The 25,307-nt window shown below is 36.4% G+C and overlaps 1 protein-coding gene and 1 pseudogene across 8 annotated transcripts in view; both read right to left on the reverse strand.

Annotated features, from left to right (window-relative positions):
* Ankrd28 (ankyrin repeat domain 28) overlaps positions 1 to 25,307 on the reverse strand; it is a 176,469-nt gene that overhangs the window by 26,538 nt on the left and 124,624 nt on the right. For all 8 annotated transcript variants that reach the window (XR_003300762.2, XM_026388531.2, XM_026388533.2 and 5 more), the window contains 4 exons: positions 23,246 to 23,386; positions 3,837 to 3,948; positions 2,613 to 2,639; positions 2,197 to 2,271 (listed from right to left, as the gene is read on the reverse strand). Coding sequence is in view for 7 of the 8 variants with exons in the window: in XM_026388531.2 (XP_026244316.1) it covers positions 2,197 to 2,271; positions 2,613 to 2,639; positions 3,837 to 3,948; positions 23,246 to 23,386 (355 nt within the window). In the remaining variant the exon portion in view is untranslated. The remainder of the gene's footprint in view (positions 1 to 2,196; positions 2,272 to 2,612; positions 2,640 to 3,836; positions 3,949 to 23,245; positions 23,387 to 25,307) is intronic.
* LOC113182608 (palmitoyltransferase ZDHHC6-like) lies at positions 6,019 to 8,143 on the reverse strand (annotated as a pseudogene).

Below are 25,307 nucleotides of genomic sequence, written 5' to 3' on the forward strand. Positions count from 1 at the left end.
GAAGAAGGGAGGAGGATCCCAAGTTCAAAGCTTGCCTTAGCAACTTAGTGAGACACTGCTTCAAAATAAAAAATAAAAAGGGCTGGGGATGTATGTAGCTCAATGGTTCAGCATCCCTGGGTTCAATCCCTAGTACCAAAAAATAACCAACAAAAAAACCCCATAAACTTTATATTATTTTTTGTTGTCTTACCACCACAAACAAAACAAAACCCTTGATTAAAAACCAAACAACCCTCGCAAAACAAATGAAAACAATGACAACAACAAAAAAATCATATATGCGTGCGCCCCCACCCCATAAAACCAATCAATAATGAGTCACTGCATGCTTATAATCCCAGAGACTCAAGAAGCTGAAGCAGGAGAATTCCATGTTCAATGTCAGCCTAGGTAAATTAGTGGCAACCTAGTAAGACCTTGTCTCAAAATAATAAGGGCTTGGAACTCAGTGGTAAATTGCCCATGGGTTTAATCCCCAGTACCAAACCAAACCCAACTACCACCAAAAAACAATAAATGAGACAGGGGTGGAGGGGAGACAAAGTGAGAGTGAGGGAGCACCCACTATTTAATGCAGAACATAGCATTCACCTACAAGCACAAAAAGAGAAACTTGCCAAGTTGGTGGGGCATACAGGGAAGGGCGGAAAAGAAAAATGTGAAATTTCAAAGGAAATAACATCATTAAACTAATAAGAGAATCCTACAAATTGATAAAAGAATTGCCTTGTCATTTCTTGACACCAATGGCTACTTTCTCTACACTGGTTTTACCTTTTCAGGATTATTTATTCTTCACGTTTGGTAGAGGTGATAAGTGTTTCCAAGGACTCAAATGATAAGGAATAAAAAGCTTTAATATGCCTTCTTATTTAGACCATAACAGGAATTACTACTTCCATAATTCTATACAATTTCATATGAATATAAAAATATTTCATATGGATATGAAATATTCATAAATTTATTTCATAGTACATTGGGACAGAAAGCAGAAAATTCAGTGTGTCAGTGTTAGAACATATATAAGAACATTTAGATGAAAACTAACAACACACATGAAAAGAAACAAATGGGTCACTGAACTTGTAGTGATCCCCATTAAGTCATATATCCTAAAAAGCATTTTAGTACATTTAACATGAGACGTGTCACAATAGCTAGTGATAGTATCCTTGTCTCCTAATTATCAAAAAGATCCCCCACACCCAATCAACTATAATATACTTAGTTTAAAAAATAAATTCTTTTTTCCTGGGGAGGTATCTGGGTGGTAAAACACTTGCCTAGCTTTTATGAGGCACTGGGTTCAATCCCCAGCACCAGCCAAGAAAAGCAACGATAATACAAAAACCTCAAAGAAAAAGCTAGATTGGGCTTTACTTAAAATTTCTTAAGGTACTGTAGCTCGAAAGTTCAAAGCCAGCATTAGCAAAAGCCAGGCGCTAAGCAACTCTGTGAGACCCTGTTTCCAAATAAAATACAAAATAGGGCTCGGGATGTGGTTCAGTGCCCGAGTTCAACACCCAGTATCCACACCCCACCTCCCACCAGATTTTCCTAAGGTAATTCATTCCCATATTTGACTAAAATTTTTTTTGGTGAAATTCTTCCCTAACTTTCTGTTAGTGACTGATATTGAGAGGAAAATTCAGAGCAATCTTTAAAGTGGAATGGACATTATAGATCATGTTGTCAAATCCTATGGTGTGAATAACTTAAGTATCACTGAACACATAACCAGTTAGAACCCCAAGATCACAAAGTAAGCAAAAAACTGTAGAAATACCATAGAATTTTTGTTTATTTGTGTATATCATCTGCTTAGCAAGTTAGAAGTCCTTCTACCAGGACAGCATTTGAAAGTTTATGTCACAGGCATATTCTTTTTATTTTAGAGTAGTCCCTGGGGAGAAGCTTGGGAGGGGGAGAAAAAGAAGGGGGAGGGGGAGGGGGAGGGGAGAGTGAGAGTGAGAATGAGAGGGATAGGGAGAGGGAGAAAGAAAGAAGCAAGCAGCAAATTAAAAACATTTAAGTAAAGAATTCTCTAGATTAAAAAAGTTCTTAAAGTTTTAACTGCATGAAAACTACTACATGAACCAAAAAGTTTAGGGCACTAGTTGAGTCAACATAAACAGATATTAGATATTTCAGTAAAGCAGCCATCAAATTGGCTGTGAAGGTAGTACTCACAGCCAAGTGTAAAGGGCTTATTGTTGCTCTGTTATCGGAATCACTCAGCATGTCTGTCCCTGAGGTTTCCATTAACTGAAAAAGAAGGGGTGTTTTTAATGTCAGGAATGAAATTATAGCAATTATTGCTCCCACCACCCTGTTCAAATCCACAATTCAGTAAGCTAATAGAATAGGATTATTACAAAAGTATGGTAAGGACCACATACTAAGATCTTTGAGGAAGGCTGTAAAACCAAGACTTTGGGGAAATATTATTTACCTTCCACCAGTAAATATCTCCATTCCCCCATATATATAATTTCTGCCACTATCTTTGTTCTCAGGGATATGTGAATACATCTTCAGCTTCAATTCTAATGAAGGCAAAGAAATACAACATTCAGAATGGTAGGGGAGAATCAACTAATACTTACAACATCTAAAGGAGTTTCACTCGCAATCTGAAATAAAGGTTAAAAAACAAAATATTTAGTTTATGAAATATATTTATATGAAGTCTCTATTTACACAGGGCATTTTAAACTTCTGTTCTAAAACCATATTTTCTTTGAGTCTAAAAGATTAAACCTTTTTAGTAAACAATTATAAATAGATCACAAATTTACATATGTACGTCTAAGAATTTAGTCTAAAGATCCATAACCTAAAAAATATGTGGTATTTTTGTTCAGTATTCTAAATGGTTAAAGATATATTAACCTTGATTTTCTTTTATATCCTCTCTCCTTCAATTTTATTGCCTCTTGAAGGGAAGCAAAGTTTAATGTAATCTGAATTATAAGTCTATGTAAAGGAACCTTTAACCTGAAGCATCTGTTACACAGGAGTACATTTTAACTTATCCCTTAGCTTTTTTTTTTTTTTTTTTGGCAAAGTGGGGTGAGGTGAATGGTACATGTTCCAGGATAAACCACAGTGGAAATGAAAATTTCTTTGGCAGAGGAGAGTCTCCCTTATTAAGAGGTATTGTGAAAGGAAACAGCCTTTCAGAATTTCCTAAGAATAAGTGGGTAAAGCGCTTTCTCTCACTGGAGCTTTTATTTCTCACATGAGACATGGTTAATTTTTTAGAAGCTTACAGAAAACATTTATAAATGATGGAGACACACATGTGAGGTAATATAAGGTAAGGATGTAAGTAGACTTTTCCAGAGATTTGCTTTTTTTTCGTGTTTGAGATTGAGAATTTGGCTGTATTGACAATCAGTACAGACATTTCACTTTGTACACAATTCTTAACACACATACCGGAAACCTAAAAAGCCTAGAGATTTGCTATTTTTGAGTTGGGGGTTTTGCTATGTTGCCCAGGCTGAATCCAAACATCTGGACTCAAGTGCTCCTTCTGCCTCAGCTCCCTGAGTAGATAAGAGTATAGGTGTGTGGCACTCTGCCCAAATCCTCACCAGAGACTTAATTTTATCCTTTCACCTTGCTTTTTGAAAAGGAAGAGAATGAGTGATAACTTACTAAGAAGGCAAAGATGAATTTTAAGAGTTACATGGATTCTGAAAATTTTAAAAAGCAAAAGAAAGTTTGTTTCTTGAATCATTTATTCTCATTCTCTTTTCTCTTTTCATTATGTAACTAGACCATAAGCTCATATTATTCCTTTAATAACAACTGAGAAATCTTACCAGTTGCAGACACAGACGGTGACCATAAGCAGCTGAATAATGAACTGCATTGTATCCTTGCTTGTCCCGGATCCCTGGATTTGCATCATTTCTTAATAAGTATTCCAGGCACCTATATATAGTAACAACATAATGAAAATTCTAAACCCTGCATAAAAAAAATCTTTATTTATTTATTTTTATGTGGAGCTGAGGATCAAACCCAGTGCCTCACTCATACGAGGCAAGTGCTCTACCACTGAGCTACAAAAATGACAATTTTTCTAACCCTTGATTAATGCAAATATCACAACCATATCTATACTATAAAAATCTGTCATTTGAATGATATTCACGGAAGTATAAAAATACCAATGAAATGTACATACAAGAATCTCCATCCTTCAATGTGAATAACTCTAAAGTATATCAGAATGATCAGTATGCCTGAAAAATTTTAAAATAGCCACTATTTATGGCACCATTTACTCTACTCTAAACAACAGGACTAAACTCTTAGTAGTGTTAAGCATATGATGATGGCAATATTACCACTCCTCAAGAACACAGAGTAAATATAATGTCTCAGGAAGCTCAAGAAAGGATATTTAAACAAAACAAACAAACAAAAAAACCCCCTGTAAGAAACAAAGATTAGAACTCAATGATCTTGAATTAGAAAACCAAGAAGGGTAGAAAGAGAGTAAAAATGGTATGGAGGAAACAAAAAAGGTCTTCATTTTTATTTATAAAAAAAAAAATATTTTAATAGTTCAATGGTAGAGTACTTGTCTAGCATGTATGAGGCACTGGGTTTGATCTTCAGCACTGCATAAAAGAATTAAATAAAATAAAGGTACTGTGTCTACTTACAACTAAAAAAAATAAATAAATAAAAGATAACTGAAGTATTCATTTCGGTGCAGTGGTACATGCTTGTAATTCCAGCTATGTAGGAAGCTGAGCAGGAGGATTCCAAATTCTAGGCAAACCCAGGAAACTCAGTGAGATCCTGTTCCAATTAAACATAACAAAAACAAAGGGTTGGGGGTGTAGCTTGGTAGTAGAGCACCTGCTTAACATCTGAAGAGCCCTGGGTTCAACCCCCAGTTTGAAAAATAAATAATAAATTAAAAAATGACACTGAGGTTATCTAAAAACAAATGGAAAGGAACTCAAGGAGATTCAAGATGGCAGATTAAAGGAAGGCTGAGTTTCCACTTGCTCTATGGCTTGGGATTCAAGCAGCAGGAGTACTGCTTCTCAGCAAGGTAGAAAGGGCAGTCAGAGTCTTTTAGAGAGTCAAAAGTTTGTGTGCACCGAACAAAGAATAAGAGAGTATACTGGAGCCAAGTTAGCTGCAGGAGCAGCGACACTAACTCATCACAGAAAGGAGAGATAACACAGAGATAGAAACAATGGACAAATTAAGCACGAAAAACCTGTACATCAGAAAAGTAGCATAAATTTAGCTGATCTAGAGGCTACGCAGCCAATTGGTGTCTGTGCACACATTTCTCAAGTGGTAAGAAGAGAGTTGAGGTGGGAGCCATCATGAGGTGGCCATGTATGCATGCATGCAGCTGCTGCTCGGAAGCTAGGTAATCACAGCAAACATCTGTCTCCACAAGCATCTACATTGTGGCCTAGGGTGTACCTAGAACAATCTGAGTGAAATAGGTATAGGGAAAACTACTCAGGAGGATTAAAGTTAGAAAAAATGGAGGGGAGTACAACTTGCCTTTGAGTCTGGTGGCTCACATGAACAGCTCAAGAAGATTGGGAAACTTAAGAGGTGGGCCTGGATACATACATTCAGAGACTAAGCCTGGGAAGGCTGTGTTTGTAGGTGGAAAAGTATGTGGAGGATTGGCTCTCCTGCCCTGTGAGTAAAATTCTTGGAAGACTCCTGAAATCTAGACTCCTGACAGATTGGCAACAGGAGGGATGGAGAGATATGTTAATCTAATCGTTCCATAGCAGATGCCACCCAACAAAGTTCCTAAGGTTTGATTAGACCTAAACCCCAGCCACCAGAAATTCCACCTCAGATTTTTGCACAGGTGGCCACTGTGATTGCATCAATATGGCATATGTGGATGAACCCCCAATCTACAGTATTTCCTATGCCATTCTACTTTATACTGGTGGGAAGGGAACTCAGTTATATCAAAACATTTTGAATCATGGACTGAAGAAAAGGCTAAAGATCAAATTCAATATTACCAACTAGATGCAGTCTTTTGTTTTCCCCTATGATGTGGAAAGTAGTTGGAAGAACTACTATTCTTGGAACATCTACAAAGGAATCACCCAGAATTCTGTCTCCACATAAGCAGCATCATAACCTTCTTGTGGCTAAAATGAACTCCCCTTTTTTTGTAGCTGTATTTGAGGGTTCTCAGTGTAAAAGATTATGATGATTTTGTTTCCTTTATTCAATGGACAGTAGGCATGACTATAATCTTCTATGACTTTATAGCAAACACTTCTGACCCTCTCATATGCTTTTTGTTTCCACTGTTCTATTATTAAACTGTAGTGGCAACAGTCTTCTCTTATTGGCCACTCCAATTCATTTTCTGGGACCCTTGACTATGTAAATACCTTTTTAAAGTTCTTCCAACTACTTTCCACATCATAGGGGAAAACACAAGACTGCATCTAGGTGGTAATATTGAATTTGATCTTTAGCCTTTTCTTCAGTCCATGATTCAAAATGTTTTGTTTCTAATTTTTTTTTCACGTGGATAAAAACCACAATCCTAATAGCTATGGTTGTTTCTAAAGTTAATCCCAAGGCAAACAAGGTGGCAGCAAATGCAACTAATTCGAAGGGAACAACTGGAAGAGGATGTCTCTGGGCTGCATTCATATCAATCTTTACTGTGTTCCACTCAAAGGACAGCCAATTATAAGCTGAATGTACACAGTCATAACAAAAATGAAAGCAGCATGAATAAAACACAGTGGTGCTCAAAGAAAAAAAAAAGTATGAACAAAGCATGATTTTGGTAACCACAACAGTTATTGATCCAAGGGTGGTGATGGTCCATTTTTATCAGACATCTGTTACATGTTGTGCAATGATATAAAGAAGGTGCCTTGTATGTTTGGCAAACAAGCTAACTTGAGTTTTCCAGTTTCCACACCAAAGGAATAAAGCTGCGAGAGACAAATATGGAGTTGAGCCAGGTGCTGTGATGCATGCCTATAACCCCAGTGACTCAGGACGCTGAGGCAGGAATACTGCAAATTTGAGGCCAGCCTCAGCAATTCAGCAAGACCCTAAGCAACACAGAGAGACCCTGTCTAAAAAAATAAAAAGGGTTGGGATATAGCTCAGTGGTAAGACACCCCTGTGTTCAATCCCCAGCACTAAAAACATTGCATTGAAGCAATTATAAATTTCAACAGTCCAATTTATCAGCATAAAGTTCATACTTCCTCCAGTATATAAGGAAATCAGAAAGATCTCAAGTAAACCCAATGCACCTCAAGGCCTTTAAAAATAAGACCAAACCAATTCCATAACGTATAAGGAAAGCAATAATCAAAATCAATGAACTTGAAAATAATAAAAAAACAAACCCAAAGCATCAATGAAACAAACAGTTGGTTCTTTGAAAAGATATACCCTTAGCCAAACTAACCCCAAAACAGAGAAGACCCAAATTAACAACATTAGAGATGAAAAAGGAAAAATCACCACAGACATCACAGAAATCCAGAGGATCATTAGGGACTATATAAAAAACTATACTCCAACATGGCGGATCAAGTCTCTGACTTCTCCAGCTGCGTGGGCATAGGGAGTCGTAAACTGTCTAAATGTTGTTTGCTCAGGATCACTAGGCAATGCTGAGCTGACGTGGATCTGGGGCCAACAGTTTGGGCCTCTCAGAACACACACCGAGCTCGGATCGGCTGCATTCAAGTTCCGGTTCACCTGCTTCTCGTGACTCAGCACTAACAATCCCGCTGAAATAACTGGTCGGCTCTTCTAAACTTGCAGGGGTAAAAGCCAACCGAGCCTTCATAGGCAGTGGCCACAGGATTGAAACGGGGCTTGGGAGAGACAGTCAGGACCCACCCATTGCATTGGTCACCCGGAAAAGAAAACGAAGGGTCACCATTTGCATGGGATACCACCATAGCAGAGAACTGACGTCACGGGCGGAGGAGATGACTTCATTGAAACCAGCGGCGACAGGTGTGTAATCCCCTAGCCATCCCTCTCCACACAGCAGGGAAACCTTAAGGGCCCCTCCTAGCTCTCCTGTGATCTCAATAGCCAGACCGAGGGAATCAGGAGTGGCGCCGGACATGCGGCGTGGAACTCCCGGCTACGGCTCCCATCAGTGCTGACAACTGAGATCCCTTGCACCAGCTACCGGGGGCGTGGCTACCGGAGGGCAAGCAAATTCGCTGGGGGTTCTCAGCCCCAAGCTCTACAAACTTAGGGTCTGAGGGAGGCAAACAGGGAGAGTGTGCCCAGGCGTTCATGAACACAGGGCTCCCAGGAGCAGCAGACCTGGCGTGTAGCCAGTATTGTGGTGAGCGTCACAGGTGAGCGGGGCCTGGCTCTAAGAAAAACAAGAGAAGGCCCTAAACACTCAGGATTGGAGACCCGCCCAGTCTGGGAGGAAGAGCTGCTGCACAGTGATGGTTCCCACCTATTGAGAGGAGAAGCTTGGCCCAGTGGGCACTGCTTCACCTATTGGAAGAGAAGTTTTTTTTCTTTCATTTTCATTTTTTTTGTTGTTGTTCTTTAACTTTTTTTAAAAATGTTTTTAATTTTTAATTTTATTACTGTTATTATTTTTTTAAAATTTAATTTTCATTTTTATTATCATTATTATTTAAAAAAATTTTTTTTCTTTCTTTATTTTCTATTTTTTTTGTCTTTTCATTTCAATTTTCTTATTCCCCTTCCTTGAATTCTACCTGCCTACTCTTATTCTCTTTAGTGACTTCTTCCCTTCCCTTCTAGTATCTTTCCTCCCAAGCATCAAATAAATTTATAAGAGTAAACAGTAACTCAGCAGTCAAACAGAACAAGAAGTAACATGAGCAGCATAAAAAAGCAAGGAAGAAAAGGAGTACAAACAATGAAGGACAGCCTAAATATTCAGGAGGACCTAGAGTCACCAGAAAAATGGTCATATAAAGAACTCAAGGAATACCTTAGACAGATGGAATGGAACCTTAAAGAGGATACGAGACAGCAAATCCAAACAGTGAAAGAACACATTGAAAATGAATTACATAAACAGATAAAAGAAGAAGAAATTAAGCATCTTTATCAGGAGATACAGATTATAAAAAAAAATCAAACAATAATTCTAGAAATGAAGGAAACGATAAACCAAATTAAAAACTCAATTGAGAGTATCACTAACAGAGTGGAGCAAGTAGAAGCCAGAACGTCAGATAATGAAGACAAAATATATCATCTTGAAAAGAGTCTAGCCAACTCAGAAAGGCTGGTAAAAAATCACGAGAAAAACATCCAAGAGATATGGGATAACATAAAAAAACCAAACTTACGAGTCATCGGGATAGAGGAAGGTACAGAGATTCAAACCAAGGGAATGAGTAACCTGCTGAATGAAATAATTAGAGAAAAATTTCCAGAAATAAAAAAGGAAACGGATATACAAATTTTAGATGCATACAGGACACCGAGCACACAAAATAACAGTAGACCAATGCCAAGACACATTGTTATGAACATAGCCAATATACAGAATAAAGAGAAAATATTAAAAGCTACAAAAGAAAGGAGGCAGATTACATTCAGGGGTAAACCAATAAGGTTAACAACGGATTTTTAATCACAGATGCTGACAGCGAGAAGATCCTGGAACAATGTATTTCAAACACTGAAAGACAATGGATGCCAACCAAGAATTCTGTATCCAGCAAAATTAAACTTCAGGTACGACAACAAAATAAAAATCTTTCATGATAAACAAAAGCTAAAAGAATTTGCAGCCAGAAAACCAGCATTGCAAAGTGTCTTGAGCAAAACACTACACGAGGAAGAAATGAAAAACAATAACCAAAACCATCAGTGGGAAGTGCCTCCGTAATGACAGAGGAGGGGGGGAAGCTAATCATGGAGAAACAAACTAAATTAAAAAAAAAAAAGATAATCAAACATGGCTGGCAGTACAAACCATATATCGATAGTAACTCTAAACGTTAATGGTTTAAACTCTCCAATAAAGCGACATAGGCTGGTAACATGGATTAAAAAAACAAATCCAACAATATGTTGCCTCCAGGAGACACATCTGATTGGAAAAGACATACACAGGCTGAAGGCGAAAGGTTGGGAAAAAATATACCACACACACAGTCCTCGTAAGCAAGCAGGGGTGGCCATCCTCATATCGAATAAAATCGACTTCAAGACTAAGTTAATCAAAAGGGATAAGGAAGGACATTATATACTGTTAAAAGGAACCATTCACCAACAAGACATAACAATTATCAATATTTATGCACCAAATAATGGTGCTGCAACGTTCATAAAACAAATTCAACTCAAGTTCAAGAATCAAATAGACCACAACACAATAATTATGGGTGACTTCAACACACCTCTCTCACCATTGGACAGATCCTCCAAACAAAAGTTGAATAAAGAAACTATAGAACTCAATATCACAATCGATAACGTAGACTTAACTGACATATATAGAATATATCAACCATCATCAAGTGGATATACTTTTTTCTCAGCAGCACATGGATCCGTCTCAAAATTAGACCATATATTATGCCATAGGGCAACCCTCAGTAAATATAAAGGGGTGGAGATAATACCATGCATTTTATTCCATCATAATGGAATGAAACTGGAAATCAATGATAAAAGAAGGAAGGAAAAATCCTACATCACATGGAAAATGAACAATATGTTACTGAATGATCAATGGGTTACAGAAGACATAAAGGAGGAAATCAAAAAATTCTTAGAGATAAATGAAAATACAGACACAACATATAGGAATCTATGGGACACAATGAAAGCAGTTTTAAGAGGGAAATTCATCGCCTGGAGGGTCATTCCTCAAAAAAAGGAAAAACCAACACATAAATGAGCTCACACTTCATCTCAAAGCCATAGAAAAGGAAGAGCAAAACAACAGCAAATGTAGCAGAAGGCAAGAAATAATTAAAATCAGAGCGGAAATCAACGAAATGGAAACAAAAGAAACTATTGAAAAAATTGACAAAACTAAAAGTTGGTTCTTCGAAAAAATAAATAAGATCGACAGACCCTTAGCCATGCTAATGAAGAGAAGAGAGAGAACTCAAATTACTAACATACAGGATGAAAAAGGCAATATCACAACAGATGCTACAGAAATACAGAAGACAATTAGAAATTATTTTGAAAAACCTATATTCCAATAAAATAGAAGATAGTGAAGACATCGATAAATTTTTAAAGCCAAATGATTTGCCCAGACTGAGTCAGGAGGATACACACAATTTAAACAGACCAATTTCAATGGATGAAATAGAAGAAACAACAAAAGACTACCAACCAAGAAAAGCCCAGGACCGGATGGGTATACAGCGGAGTTTTACAAAACCTTTAAAGAAGAATTAATACCAATACTTTTCAAGTTATTTCAGGAAATAGAAAAAGAGGGAGCTCTGCCGAATTCATTCTATGAGGCCAACATCACCCTGATTCCGAAACCAGACAAAGACACCTCAAAGAAAGAAAACTACAGACCAATATCTCTGATGAACCTAGATGCAAAAATCCTCAATAAAATTCTGGCGAATCGGATACAAAGGCACATCAAAAAAATTGTGCACCATGATCAAGTAGGACTCATCCCTGGGATGCAAGGATGGTTCAATATACGTAAATCAATAAATGTTATTCACCACATCAATAGACTTAAAGATAAGAACCATATGATCATCTCGATAGACGCAGAGAAAGCATTCGACAAAGTACAGCATCCCTTTATGTTCAAAACATTAGAAAAACTAGGGATAACAGGAACTTTCCTCGACACTGTAAAAGCTATCTATGCTAAGCCTCAGGGTAGCATCATTCTGAATGGAGAAAAATTGAAGGCATTCCCTCTAAAATCTGGAACAAGACAGGGATGCCCTCTATCACCCTCTTCTATTCAATATAGTTCTCGAAACACTGGCTAGAGCAATTAGACAGACGAAAGAAATTAAAGGCATAAAAATAGGAAAAGAAGAACTTAAATTATCACTATTTGCGGACGACATGATTCTATACCTAGAAGACCCAAAAGGGTCTACAAAAAAAACTACTAGAACTAATAAATGAATTCAGCAAAGTGGCAGGATATAAAATCAACACGCATAAATCAAAGGCATTCCTGTATATCAGCAACAAGACTTCTGAAATGGAAATGAGGAAAAACACTCCATTCACAATATCCTCAAAAAAGATAAAATACTTGGGAATCAACCTAACAAAAGAGGTGAAAGATTTATACAATGAAAACTACAGAACCCTAAAAAGAGAAGTAGAAGAAGATCTTAGAAGATGGAAAAATATACCCTGTTCATGGATAGGCAGAACTAACATCATCAAAATGGCGATATTACCAAAAGCTCTCTATAGGTTTAATGCAATGCCAATCAAAATCCCAATGGCATTTCTTGTAGAAATAGATAAAGCAATCATGAAATTCATATGGAAAAATAAAAGACCCAGAATAGCAAAAGCAATTCTAAGCAGGAAGTGTGAGTCAGGTGGTATAGCGATGCCAGATTTCAAACTATATTACAGAGCAATAGTAACAAAAACAGCATGGTACTGGTACCAAAACAGGCGGGTGGACCAATGGTACAGAATAGAGGACACAGAGACTAATCCACAAAGCTACAAGTATCTTATATTTGATAAAGGAGCTAAAAGCATGCAATGGAGGAAGGATAGCATCTTCAACAAATGGTGTTGGGAAAACTGGAAATCCATATGCAACAAAATGAAACTGAATCCCCTCCTCTCGCCATGCACAAAAGTTAACTCAAAGTGGATCAAGGAGCTAGATATCAAATCAGAGACTCTGCGTCTGATAGAAGAAAAAGTTGGCTCCTATCTACATATTGTGGGGTCGGGCTCCAAATTCCTTAATAGGACACCCATAGCACAAGAGTTAATAACAAGAATCAACAAATGGGACTTACTTAAACTGAAAAGTTTTTTCTCAGCAAGAGAAACAATAAGAGGGGTAAATAGGGAGCCTACATCATGGGAACAAATTTTTACTCCTCACACTTCAGATAGAGCCCTAATATCCAGAGTATACAAAGAACTCAAAAAATTAGACAATAAGATAACAAATAACCCAATCAACAAATGGGCCAAGGACCTGAACAGACACTTCTCAGAGGAGGACATACAATCAATCAACAAGTACATGAAAAAATGCTCACCATCTCTAGCAGTCAGAGAAATGCAAATCAAAACCACCTTAAGATACCATCTCACTCCAGTAAGATTGGCAGCCATTATGAAGTCAAACAACAACAACAAGTGCTGGCGAGGATGTGGGGAAAAGGGTACTCTTGTACATTGCTGGTGGGACTGCAAACTGGTGCGGCCAATTTGGAAAGCAGTATGGAGATTCCTGGGAAAGCTGGGAATGGAACCACCATCTGACCCAGCTATTGCCCTTCTCAGACTATTCCCTGAAGACCTTAAAAGAGCATACTACAGGGATACTGCCACATCGATGTTCAGAGCAGCACAATTCACAATTGCTAGACTGTGGAACCAACCCAGATGCCCTTCAGTAGATGAATGGATAAAAAAAATGTGGCATTTATACACCATGGACTATTACGCAGCACTAAAAAATGACAAAATCATGGAATTTGCAGGGAAATGGATGGCACTAGAGCAGATTATGCTTAGTGAAGCTAGCCAATCCCTAAAAAACAAATACCAAATGTCTTCTTTGATAAAATGAGAGCAACTAAGAATAGAGCAGGGAGGAAGAGCAGGAAGAAAAAATTAACATTAAACAGAGACATGAGGTGGGAGGGAAAGGGAGAGAAAAGGGAAATTGCACGGAAATGGAGGGAGACCCTCATTGTTATACAAAATTACATATAAGAGGTTGTGAAGGGAATGGGAAAATAAACAAGGAGAGAAATGAATTACAGTAGATGGGGTAGAGAGAGAAGATGGGAGGGGAGGGAGGATAGTAGAGGATAGGAAAGGTAGCAGAATACAACAGTCACTAATATGGCATTATGTAAAAATGTGGATGTGTAACCGATGTGATTCTGCAATCTGTATTTGGGATAAAAATGGGAGTTCATAACCCAAGTGAATCTAATGTATGAAATATGATATGTCAAGAGCTTTGTAATGTTTTGAACAGCCAAGAAAAAAAAAAAGAAAAAAGAAAAGAAAAAAAAAACTATACTCCAATGAGCTGGAAAACCTAGAAGAAATGAATATATTCTAGACTCACGACTTGCCAAAACTGAATCAAGGACATAGCAAACCTAAACAGATCAATAACTAGCATGAGAAGACGAAGTAATAAAAGGCTTTCCAACAAAGAAAAGCCCAAGACCAGATAGATTTTTAGCTGTATTCTACTAGAGCTTTAAAGAAGAATTAATGCCAATGGTCCTGAAGTTATTCCATGAAATTAAAAATTGACTCTATGAAGCCAGTATCACACTCATAGCAAAACCAGTTAAAGACACTTCAGGGAAAGAGAACTACAGTCTATTATCCCAGACGCAAAAATTCTTACTAAATATTACCAAATTGTATTTGGCAACATATTAAGAAAACTGCACATAACGGTCAAGTTGGTTTTATCCCAGGGATGAAAGGATAATTTAACATATGCAAATCAATAAATGTATTCGCTACATAAACAGAATTAAAAACAAAAATCATACTCTTCTCAATAGATGCAGAGAAAGCCTTCAATAAAAGTCAGTACCCATTCATGATAAAACACTGAAGAAATTAAGAACCTGCTTCAACATCATAAAGGATATACACAACAAATCTAAAACCAACATCAGGGGAATAGGGAAAAACAGGAAGCATTTCCTTTAAAATCTAGAATGAGATGACAATGTCCACTCTCATCACTCCCATTTAACATAATACTAAAAATTCTAGTCAGAGCAACTAGGAAAAAGAAGAAAATAAAAAAGGTAAAAATAAAAAAGAAATAAAATTCACTGTTTATAGATGGTATGATAATAGATAACCCCAAAATCCTCACTAGAAGACTGAGTTAATAAATTCAGCAAAGTAGCAGGTTACAAAATCAAAGTATAAAAAAAATCAATAGCTTTCTTATACACCAATCATCAATTTATTGAGAAGGAAAAAAATCCCAATCACAATAGCCTCAACAAAACAAAACAAAGCAAACAAAACACCTCTAGGAATAAAACTAACCAAGGAAGTAAAATATCTCTATAGAAAACAGTTAAGAAAGAAAATGAAGAAGACATAAGATGAAAAGACCCCCCCTCCCTTTCATAGATAGGCAGTATTAATATTGTTAAAATGGCCATACTACTAAAAACAATATAAAGATTCAATGCACTCCCCATCAAAATACCAATGATATCCTTTACAGAACTAGAAAAAACAGTTCTATTTTCATTTGGAAAAGATGCAGAAAACCAAAACAATTCTAAGCAAAAAAAGCAATGCTAGAGGCACAATAACTGACTTCAAATTCAAATTATACTGCAATGCTGTAGTAAAAAAACAAACAAACAAGAAAAAAGAAAACAAACAAAAAAAAAACTTCATGGTACTGGCAATCATCTGATCCTTGATAAAGGTGCCAAAAACATACACTGGTAAAAAGATAACTTTTTTAAAAAAATGGTACAGGAAAGAATGAGACTAAATTCTTTTTTTTTTTTTAAAATATTTATTTATTTATTTTTAGTTTTCCGCGGACACAACGTCTTTGTATGTGGTGCTGAGTATCGAACCCGGGCCGCACGCATGCCAGGCGAGCACGCTACCGCTTGAGCCACATCCCCAGCCCCAAGAATGAGACTAAATTCTGATCTCTCACCCTGAACAAAAGTCAACTCAAAATGGACCAAAGACCTAGGAATTAGACCAAAAATTAATGTACTAATAATAAAACATGGGAGGGAATGGAGTTGTGGCTCAGGGGTAGAGCACTCGCCTAACATGTATGAAGTGCTAGGTTCGATCCTCAGCACCACATAAAAATAAATGAATAAAATAAAGGTATTGTGTCCAAATACAACTAAAATATTTAAAAAATGGGAAAAAGCAGCTCTAAAGCAATGTAACTGATAATTCAGAAACTCTATCATATATTTGATTGTATAATTATATAAACTCTAAAATATATGTGTGACATATGCACACACACTCACACACATTTACACATAAGGGTCATCCTTTCGATGCGAACCCTTATTTCTTTAATGAATTACGTAAAACTCTTTAGAATTATTTTTGGAATTTTGATTCGATATAAAACCCTCATGTTCATCCATTAAAGTGGAATTTTGATATTTATGTACAGCTAAACTTGTTAGGAATCAAGGATGATGAATAAGGAAGACTGTTAAACTAGGTACCATTATGATTAAAAAACAAACAAACAAAAAAACAGCCCAAATCTGGCTCTAAAGTAACAAGACTGTTATTTTTCAGTTTCATAAAATAGCCCTGAGGGAGTTTCAAGAACAGCAAATGTTTCAGGCCACGTGTAAGTTGTTTGTTTGTAGACAGGAATTCCTATGTGCCCAGTTCGCTTACTGAAATGTAGAAAAGGCTTGCCATTCTGTAGGTTAGTTTCATTACATCCCAGGCACAAACATTTTACCAGAAGGCATTAAAAAACAAAATAAATAAGATCTATATCTCTGTCCATATCTCTTTAATTATGTTTGCCAGATGTGAGGAAATAGTTCTCCCTTAGTGAGACCTGAGTATAAGGCACAGTCTATCAGTAGAACAAACTATTTTAAGATAACTCACTGATATATGAGTACTGAATAAAAGATTTATGTAAGGAAAGCAAAACAAGTTCTTGTTTACTTTCTAACAGCCAGGCACAGTGGCACAACCCTGTAATCCAAGAGACCTGGGAGGCTGAGGCAGGAGGATGGCAAGTTCAAGGTCAGCCTCAGCAACTTAAACCCTGTCTCAAAATAAAAAATAAAGAGAGTTGGGGATGTAGCTCAGCAGCCCTGGGTTCAATTCCCAATATTCAAAACAAATCCCCCCTCCCAAAAGACCCCCAAAACACAAAGAGGTAGGAGACTATGTTCCAATGCATTATTTACACTTTTCAAAATTTACATCACTAATTGGTTTGAAATAATTGTTATACATGCAGTAGTTCTTAATGAATCACATTTCTTTAATTTTTATCATCCACATTATCACAGATGGTAAACCTTATGCTACAAAACAAGAACTAAGTTAATTAATATTAATAAAACTCTTTTTACTGATAATGCCTTTAGATTTCACCAAGCAACATGTATTTTCATCACTATTTTATTAGATATGCTGGGTAAGCATTATCTTTAACATGTGAAAAAAATTACTGACACTTAGGAAAGTTAAATGACTTTAACTTTAAATGTCCCAAATTTTTGCAAGAATAAAGTAAAGCAAGGAATAGACAGACCTCTGGTCTTATAATCTTCACCCATTTTTTTCTTTATATGCTCCTATAAAACTTCAGTGCAGTGGCTAATCAGTAAAAGATAAAGCTAAACTGAGTGGTTTGTAAAATACTGAATTAAAAAGTTACTTGATACTAAAAATCTGGACTTAAATTTTAACATGAAAATGAGTGTGGGAGGTGAGTGACTGTTCTTTTTTTTCAGATTGTAAATTAACACATACTCTTATAAAGCCAACATAATTAAGATATGACGATTCTCTACATTCTTTCTTTCCCCTGAAATGAAAATAAGTATGCAAAATCTGAAAGAATATTATGGCTTAAAAAAAAAAACAACTATTCTTGCTGTTATACTTTTGTTTTTCTTATTTAATATGTTAAACAAATTGAGTATTTTTATCCCAATTAAGCACATAAAATAAATAAGAATGCAGTTCAGATTAAACTTCTCCTACTTTCCCCCTGACAACTCATGAACCCCCACAATTTCAAGTTTGTTGAAATTTGAACTGATTTAAAACTTCGTGTCCCATGGCTGGTCAAAGTCCACCCAGATAAAGGGACATAGCATTGTTACTCCCAGAGGACTTCCTTCCTATAATGGTGTGTAATAGTGGCTGTACTTACAAAAACAACTAAACAGTTAATTTAAAATAAAGTTATCCTTCAAAGAAAAATTATAACATCCCAGCTAATATATTAAACCCATTTAAATCTCAAATGGCTTATGAGTGTGATCAGGTTATTATCTCCATTTTACAAAGTAGGCATAGAGATTAAGTAAACTATTCAATGGTCCACACAGTAGGCAGCAGAACCTGTATCAAACACAGTGCTTTCTTACAAACATATACAAAATGAATACAACAAGCTTTGTTAATAGAAATCACATAAAAATCAAAAGTATATTTTCTATATAACATTATAAAAAAAGAAATTAAAGGTTTTGGCAATAAAATTTCACATACTTAGGAATAAATCTAAGAATTATAAAATCTCTACACAAGAACAACTGTGTGATTCCGTTTAAATAAAGTTTAAAAATAGACAAACAATGGTGTTAGACCTCCAAATGTGATTCCATTTCATAAGACTGGCTGTGGTCTGAATGTTTATATTCACCACTCCCCTATTCATATACTGAAATCTCAACCTGTCATGATTTGGGTATATGTCTCCCAAAAGCTCCTGTTAATGCAGGAATATTCAGGTGAAATTATTAGATCACAAGAGCTATAACCTAGTCAGTCCATCCTAGTTTGATCGGACTGACTAGAGAGTAACTGTTGGCAGGTGGGGTGTGACTGGAGGAAGTGGGTCATGCCCTCCAAAGGTGCATCTTCCCTGTGACCCCTTCCCTTCTCCTTCCCTCTCTGCTTCCTGACCCTGCCAAGAGCTGAGTAGCATTCCTTTGCTAGGTCCTCCCCGGACAAGTGCTGCCTTGCCTTGGGCCCAGAGTAAAACAGTTGGGCATCTATGGACTGAGCCCTCTGAAATTGTGAGCCCCAAATAACCTTTTTCTCCTTGTTGCGCATTTCGGACACAGGGATGCAAAAGCTAACTAAATCATACTCCAAAATATTAAGAGATGGGGGATGGGGCCTTTAGGAGGTGATGATGGTGCCCTCATTAATGAGATTAGTGATCTTATTAAACATCTGAGGGCCTGAAAGAGTTCTTTCACTGCCTTCCCTCATGGGAGGTTAAAGCAATATGGTGGTCAGTGAGAAAGTAGGCCCTAGTTAGACACTGAATCTACCAGCACCACGATCTTAGATTTCCCAGGCTCCAGAACTGTGAGAATAAATTTCTGTTGTATATAAACCACCCACAATTTATGATGTTCTGTTACAACACCTGAATGGACTAAGAAAACTGGTACTGAGAAGTACTATAACAAATATCTAAAAATATGGAAGGGGCCATAGAGTTGGATAACAGAGGCTAGAAAGGTAAAGGACTGGGGATATGGCTCAGTGGTTAAGTACCCTGGGTTTAATCACCATACAAAAAAAGAAAAAGCAAAGCACAAGCAAGGCCTTTAACACTGATAACATGAAAACATGAAATAATCTACAACATAAATATAAATAGAAGTGTTAATGATGGTTATCTCAGAGTTGGCACAAGGAAGATTCATTCCTCATGTATGGTATAATCAAGAAAAACCATCTCAACCTTTCCCTTGTCTAATACATTACACATAGGTATGAGGGAACCCTCACCATTCTTTTTCAAGCACAGTTTTACTTCTCTTCAACTGGCAAAGAGAATTGCATTTTTGGGGGTGGGTGGGTACCAGGGACTGAACTTGGAAGCACTTGACCACTGAGCCACATCCCCAGCCCTATTTAGTATTTTATTTGGGGACAAGGTCTCACTTAGTGCTTTGCTGTTGTTGAGGCTGGCTTTGAATTAGCAATCCTCCTGTCAGCCTCCCTAGCTACTGGGATTATAGCATATGCCACCGTACCCGGCTGAATATTTAATGTGCTTACTATGTTTCTAAGAGGAGTCAATTTTTTTTTTGTTGGATTCTAATATGAAGTGGAAATATGGCACTTCAGAGGATTTGCTAACTCACAATTTTCTACAAAGAACACAAGTATCAGGATAAGGAGGGCAACTAACAGAATAATTAGAATGGATCAGAAATGATTTCATATAGTTTCTAATACTTACTGAAAGTGAGGACAGAGGAACATAAGGCATAAGAGAAGTGTAATTATTATACGTCCCATCTAAATAGTAAAATATCAATGTCAGAGCATCAAAAATTCCAAAGAGCCTGGTGTGGTGAAGCATGCCTGTAATCCAAGCAGTTCATAAGGGTGAGACCCTAAGTAATTTAGTGAGGATCTGTCTCAAAATAAAATATATATATATTTAAAAAAGGGCTGGAGATGTGGCTCACTGATTAAGCAATCCTGGGTTCAATCCCTGATACAAACAACAACAACACTACCAAAAGAACATATAAACAACTTTGCCTGGTGTGACTGAAAAGCAAGAAGTGGGATGCTCACAGGGGATTATTAAAAAATAAGGCGTTGTGGCATATGCCTATAATCCTAGAGGCTTGGGAAGTTGAGGCAGGAGGATCAAGAGTTCAAATCCAGACTCAGCAAAAATGAGGCACTAAGCAACTCAGTGTGACCCTGTCTCTAAAATAAAAATACAAAATAGGGTTAGGGATGTGGCCCACTGATTGAGTGCCTCTGAGTTCAATCCCTGGTACCTTCTCCCCCAAAAAACAAGGATGGGGGGAAGAAAAAAAAAGATAAAAACCTGAGTTTATACTTTCACAAAGATTCCTAATGAATACATCAATGAATCAATACATGATGACTTTAGACAGGACCTCTGGAATTCTGATACTTTAAAGACATGAATCAGATGCTCCAAGTTTCTTTTATACATACTATTTCATTTAGATTAATTTACAACTCTTAAGTGAGTTCCATTTTAATTTTGTAGAGAAAGAAACCTTTGCTTAGTAATTAATTACCTGGCTTGGGCTAAAACAGGTTCAATACGGATATCACAAGATTTGGGTCTTTCTGATTCTGAAAGTTCATAATCTAAATCACAAATTCCCAATACTATGCATTGAAACATGCTATTCTTCTGCCATAAGAATTCAGGTTTACTCTCTGTGCTTCCTTGTTATCATGTCCTGGGCAGCTTTCCTTTGCCATACCCTTCTGCCACAAAGTTCCGCCTCACCTCAGGCCCAGAGCAACAGTCAGCCATCTATGAACTGAGGCCTCTGAAACTGCAGTTAGAAGACCCTTCCACAACTGCCAAAGATTTTAATAGCTAGACTTTGAATTGCTAGGTCCTCAAGATCCACCAAGTTCCCTCAGGGCCAACTTCCAGCTGCTGCTACAGTCATTTTATAATGCAGGACTAGACTTAGATATCAAACCCTATTCTGTTACTGATGCGTAACAAAACACCTCATTATCTCTCAGAGTCCCTTGGGGTTGGAAGAGAATTCACATTTAATGCAATTGTCTAAGGGCAGGAGGAACAAAAGCACAATCTGTTGGGGGGGGGTTATGTTTGTCCTTCAGTAGAAATTAGATTATGCTGAGTTATATCTAATAATCAGTCTGTGGGAATGGTAAAAAACTATAGATGGTGATAAAATCACTATAGATACAAGCTATTTTCAGAACATCTAGACAGGCATGGTAGTACACGCTTATAATCCCAGTGACTTCCAGAGGCTGAGGTTCTAAGCAATTTAGCAAGATTGTCTCAAAATAAAAAATAAAAGGACTGGGGATGTGGGTCAGTGGTTAAGCACCCCTGGGGTTCAATCCCTGGTACTAAAAACAAACAAAGCAAGCAATAGCTATAATTCAAACCCTGAAATTACAAAATTAATAAACCAAAGTATTTTCTAATTTAGTCTTTATCATAGATTTTCTTTAAATAGCTATTATCAAAAAACATACTTCAAATACTCCTCCCAAAGTCTATCTCTGTCCAACTTTTCTGCATATATATCAAATAATCTAAAATGACATATTCCTGAAAATAAGAAGTACATTTTACTAATGCTGTGAAGATTAGAATTTTAGCCACAGACCCAACAACAAAAAAAAGTTAACTACAGAAAAGATGAAATTAGTTACAGAATTTATATATGAAATTAACATTTGTCAGGGTTGACTATAGCTCAGTTGATAAAGTATTTGCCTAGCATGCATGAGGTCCTGGGTTTAATCCCTAGTACCTTCAAACAAACAACCAACCAACCAACCAACCAACCAACCAACTAACTAAAAACAAAACACAAAAATAAACATTTATGAATTATATCACCAAATTACGCCTTTGTAAAATTATTTTTTTTAATTGTAGATGGACACAATACCTTTATCTTACTTATTTTTATGTGGTGCTGAGAATAGAATCCAGTGCCTACATGTGCTAGGCACATAATTCAAACCCTGAAATTACAAAATTAATAAACCAAAGTATTTTCTAATTTACAGTCTATCTTCTCTATCGCTGAGCCACAACCCCAGGCCAAAATTATGTTTTTTGAGGATAGAAAGTAAATATTAAAAGCCAAAGAAATAATTCTATGCTAAATGCAACTTCCAGGAAGAATGTTTATAAACATCTTTCCAAAGGAGTCATTAGTTTTCCTAGCATTATTTTTACTCTTCACTGCCTTTAGATAGCATGGGGAATACCAAAGACACTGAAGAGCTTTTTTCTGTTTTCAATGAGTTTACTTCTTCCAAGAAGAAAAAAACTATACTAAGGTAATATAAAATGGTCTGATAATTGAGTATTGCTTATAGAAGTTTATGTATCACTCATTCTTTTGTTCTCATTCATTCTTGGCCAGCATTTACTTACTCTGTCATCTAATTTAACCTTTCAAATGGGAAAAGTATGAAAGTGATATTAAAACTATTGTTTTACTATAACTATTTACTATAAACTATTGAGGAGGAAAATAAGGGACCTTTATTTTTTTTTTTACCACATTAGTCAATAAGGCAGGTTACTGAGCTGAGTACGTTAGTAATAACTATGATGTAGGAATAATAATAAAACCAAACTTATTTCTTAAACTAAAGACTCAGGGAAAGGTAATCAACAACAAAAACAATATAAAAAGGAAATACAAATATGCAATAAAAACAGTCTTCCACATGGAAGAAGCCAGTTTACAGAAATAATCATCTTTCACTCTTACCCCATAATACTTACTTGCCATCTGTGTCTGATGTAGCTGCATAATGTAGGGGTGTGCAGCCTCTTTCATCAAGGTCATTCACACTTGCTCCTGATCCCACAAGAGCAAACAGGCACTGGTAATTGCAGTTGGCAGCAGCATAGTGCAGTGGAGATCTGTGTGTCAAGTTAATAAAAGATAAGAGCCAGGGACATACACTAGTAAACAAGAGCATAGTTGACTTTTACTCTACATTTATAAACACTGTATTTATGATGGGCCTTTCAATGACTTGTAATATACACCAAGTCTTTTTAGAGGACATAAAACTAGGAGGAGAAAGCAAAGTGGTAGAGAATGTTTTGGTATAAAAAATATAATCAAAACAGTTATTCAATGGTTCTTAAACAGCTGTAATCCAGTCCCCTGAGTGGATTATAATCTTCTTATTCTGATCAGAAACTGGAAAGCTTTCATTTTAACAAAGCTTCTCCTACCACTAATAAAAAAAATATAGAAGCAGTAACCTCTACTTAAGTCTCTGTAGAGAAATAAAATATAAGAGAAATAAATAGAAGCATTATAAAGAACGCTCCATTATATCAACTGCATGATAAGCCTACATAGTAGTAGTATCAGACTTCTCATGCAATAAAGACAATTTTGAAGACTATTCACTACTCAGAAGAGTTAGAGTACTGTTTTAATTTCTAAAGACTGAGTATTTGTAGTTGATTTCTTTTTTGGCATCGGGAATTGAACCAAGGGGTGTTTAACCACTGAGTAACATCCCCAGTACTTTTTGTATTTTATTTAGAAACAGGGTCTCATTGAGTTGCTTAGCGCCTTGCTAAATTGCTGAGGCTGCCTTTAAACTCACAATCCTCCTGCCTCAGCCTCCTGAGTGACTGGGATTACAGGCGTATGTCACTAGCTCCCAGCTGTAGTTTATTTCTTTGTGATTAATAAAGTGAAAGAGAATGCTACTAAATTTATGAGTAAACTATTTTAGGATCACAAAACTGATGATTCACTACCCTCCCCCAAACCAAGAAATACGACTGTAAAGTACAGTTTAGTCTTCACAGTACAATTTTTACCTAGTAAAATATTATTCTGTCTATGGTACATTACATAGATATATATTTAAAAATGCAATTAACCCTCAATTCCTTTAAAGCTTATAAGGTAAGAATTTGCTTCAGAAGTCCCCACTGCTATTTATACTACAGAGTATTTGATATGCAGTAAAATTATTTTAGACAGATTAAAGTATAATTATTAAAGCAAATTAACTATAAAATATTGTATTCCAAAGCCAAACAAAATGATTATGCTTTTGTGGGTCATTAGTTCCTTCCATTAGTAGACTTATGAGATCAATCTGTTATTCAAAGCCATTATGGGGGTCAGTTTTTTCTTTTCTTCTATTCATTTTTTATTTCCTACCACACATAATTATTTTTACTTTTCTTCTGAAATGTCCAATCACATGCACTGATATTTGCACATTTCCTTCTAACACACACTCTTCACTGTCATAGACTTTGATAGGCAAAGTTCTCAACTGTTGACATGTAATTTTGTTCATAATGCCACTTCTATCTTTCAAACAAATACCACCCATTAATTCTTTCCTGTAGAGTCTTAATACATTCTGTGCTTTGACAGGAATATACAATAATAGCTTCAAATATCACTACCACAAATGCTAGTTACAGTAAAGCCTGGGGCTGAACAGTGAGAAAACTGGCTGAATGACAACAAAGAAATCTGGTCATTTCATAGCTAACTTTCTGAAGATCATTCTCAGTGGGATATGTGAATGGGTGTATGAGATTTACATAGAAGAGAAAGAAAACTCACACACACATATTTGAAACCTATTTCCTCTCTCTTTAATAGTGCTTTGTAACCAGAAATAGCAAGTAGGATCTCTCAACAAGGGAATGACTTCCGCCAAGAATTGTTACTGTATCCTAGGTACTATGAATTTCTTGAAGGACCATAGGTACCAAGGAATATCAAAATTTTTATGGCCATAATTATGGGAGAAGTGGTATCAAAAAGCACTTACTTACAAGGGTAAGGCTGGGG

This window comes from Urocitellus parryii, chromosome 3 (assembly GCF_045843805.1).
Source record: "Urocitellus parryii isolate mUroPar1 chromosome 3, mUroPar1.hap1, whole genome shotgun sequence".
Taxonomy (NCBI): Eukaryota; Metazoa; Chordata; class Mammalia; order Rodentia; family Sciuridae; genus Urocitellus; species Urocitellus parryii.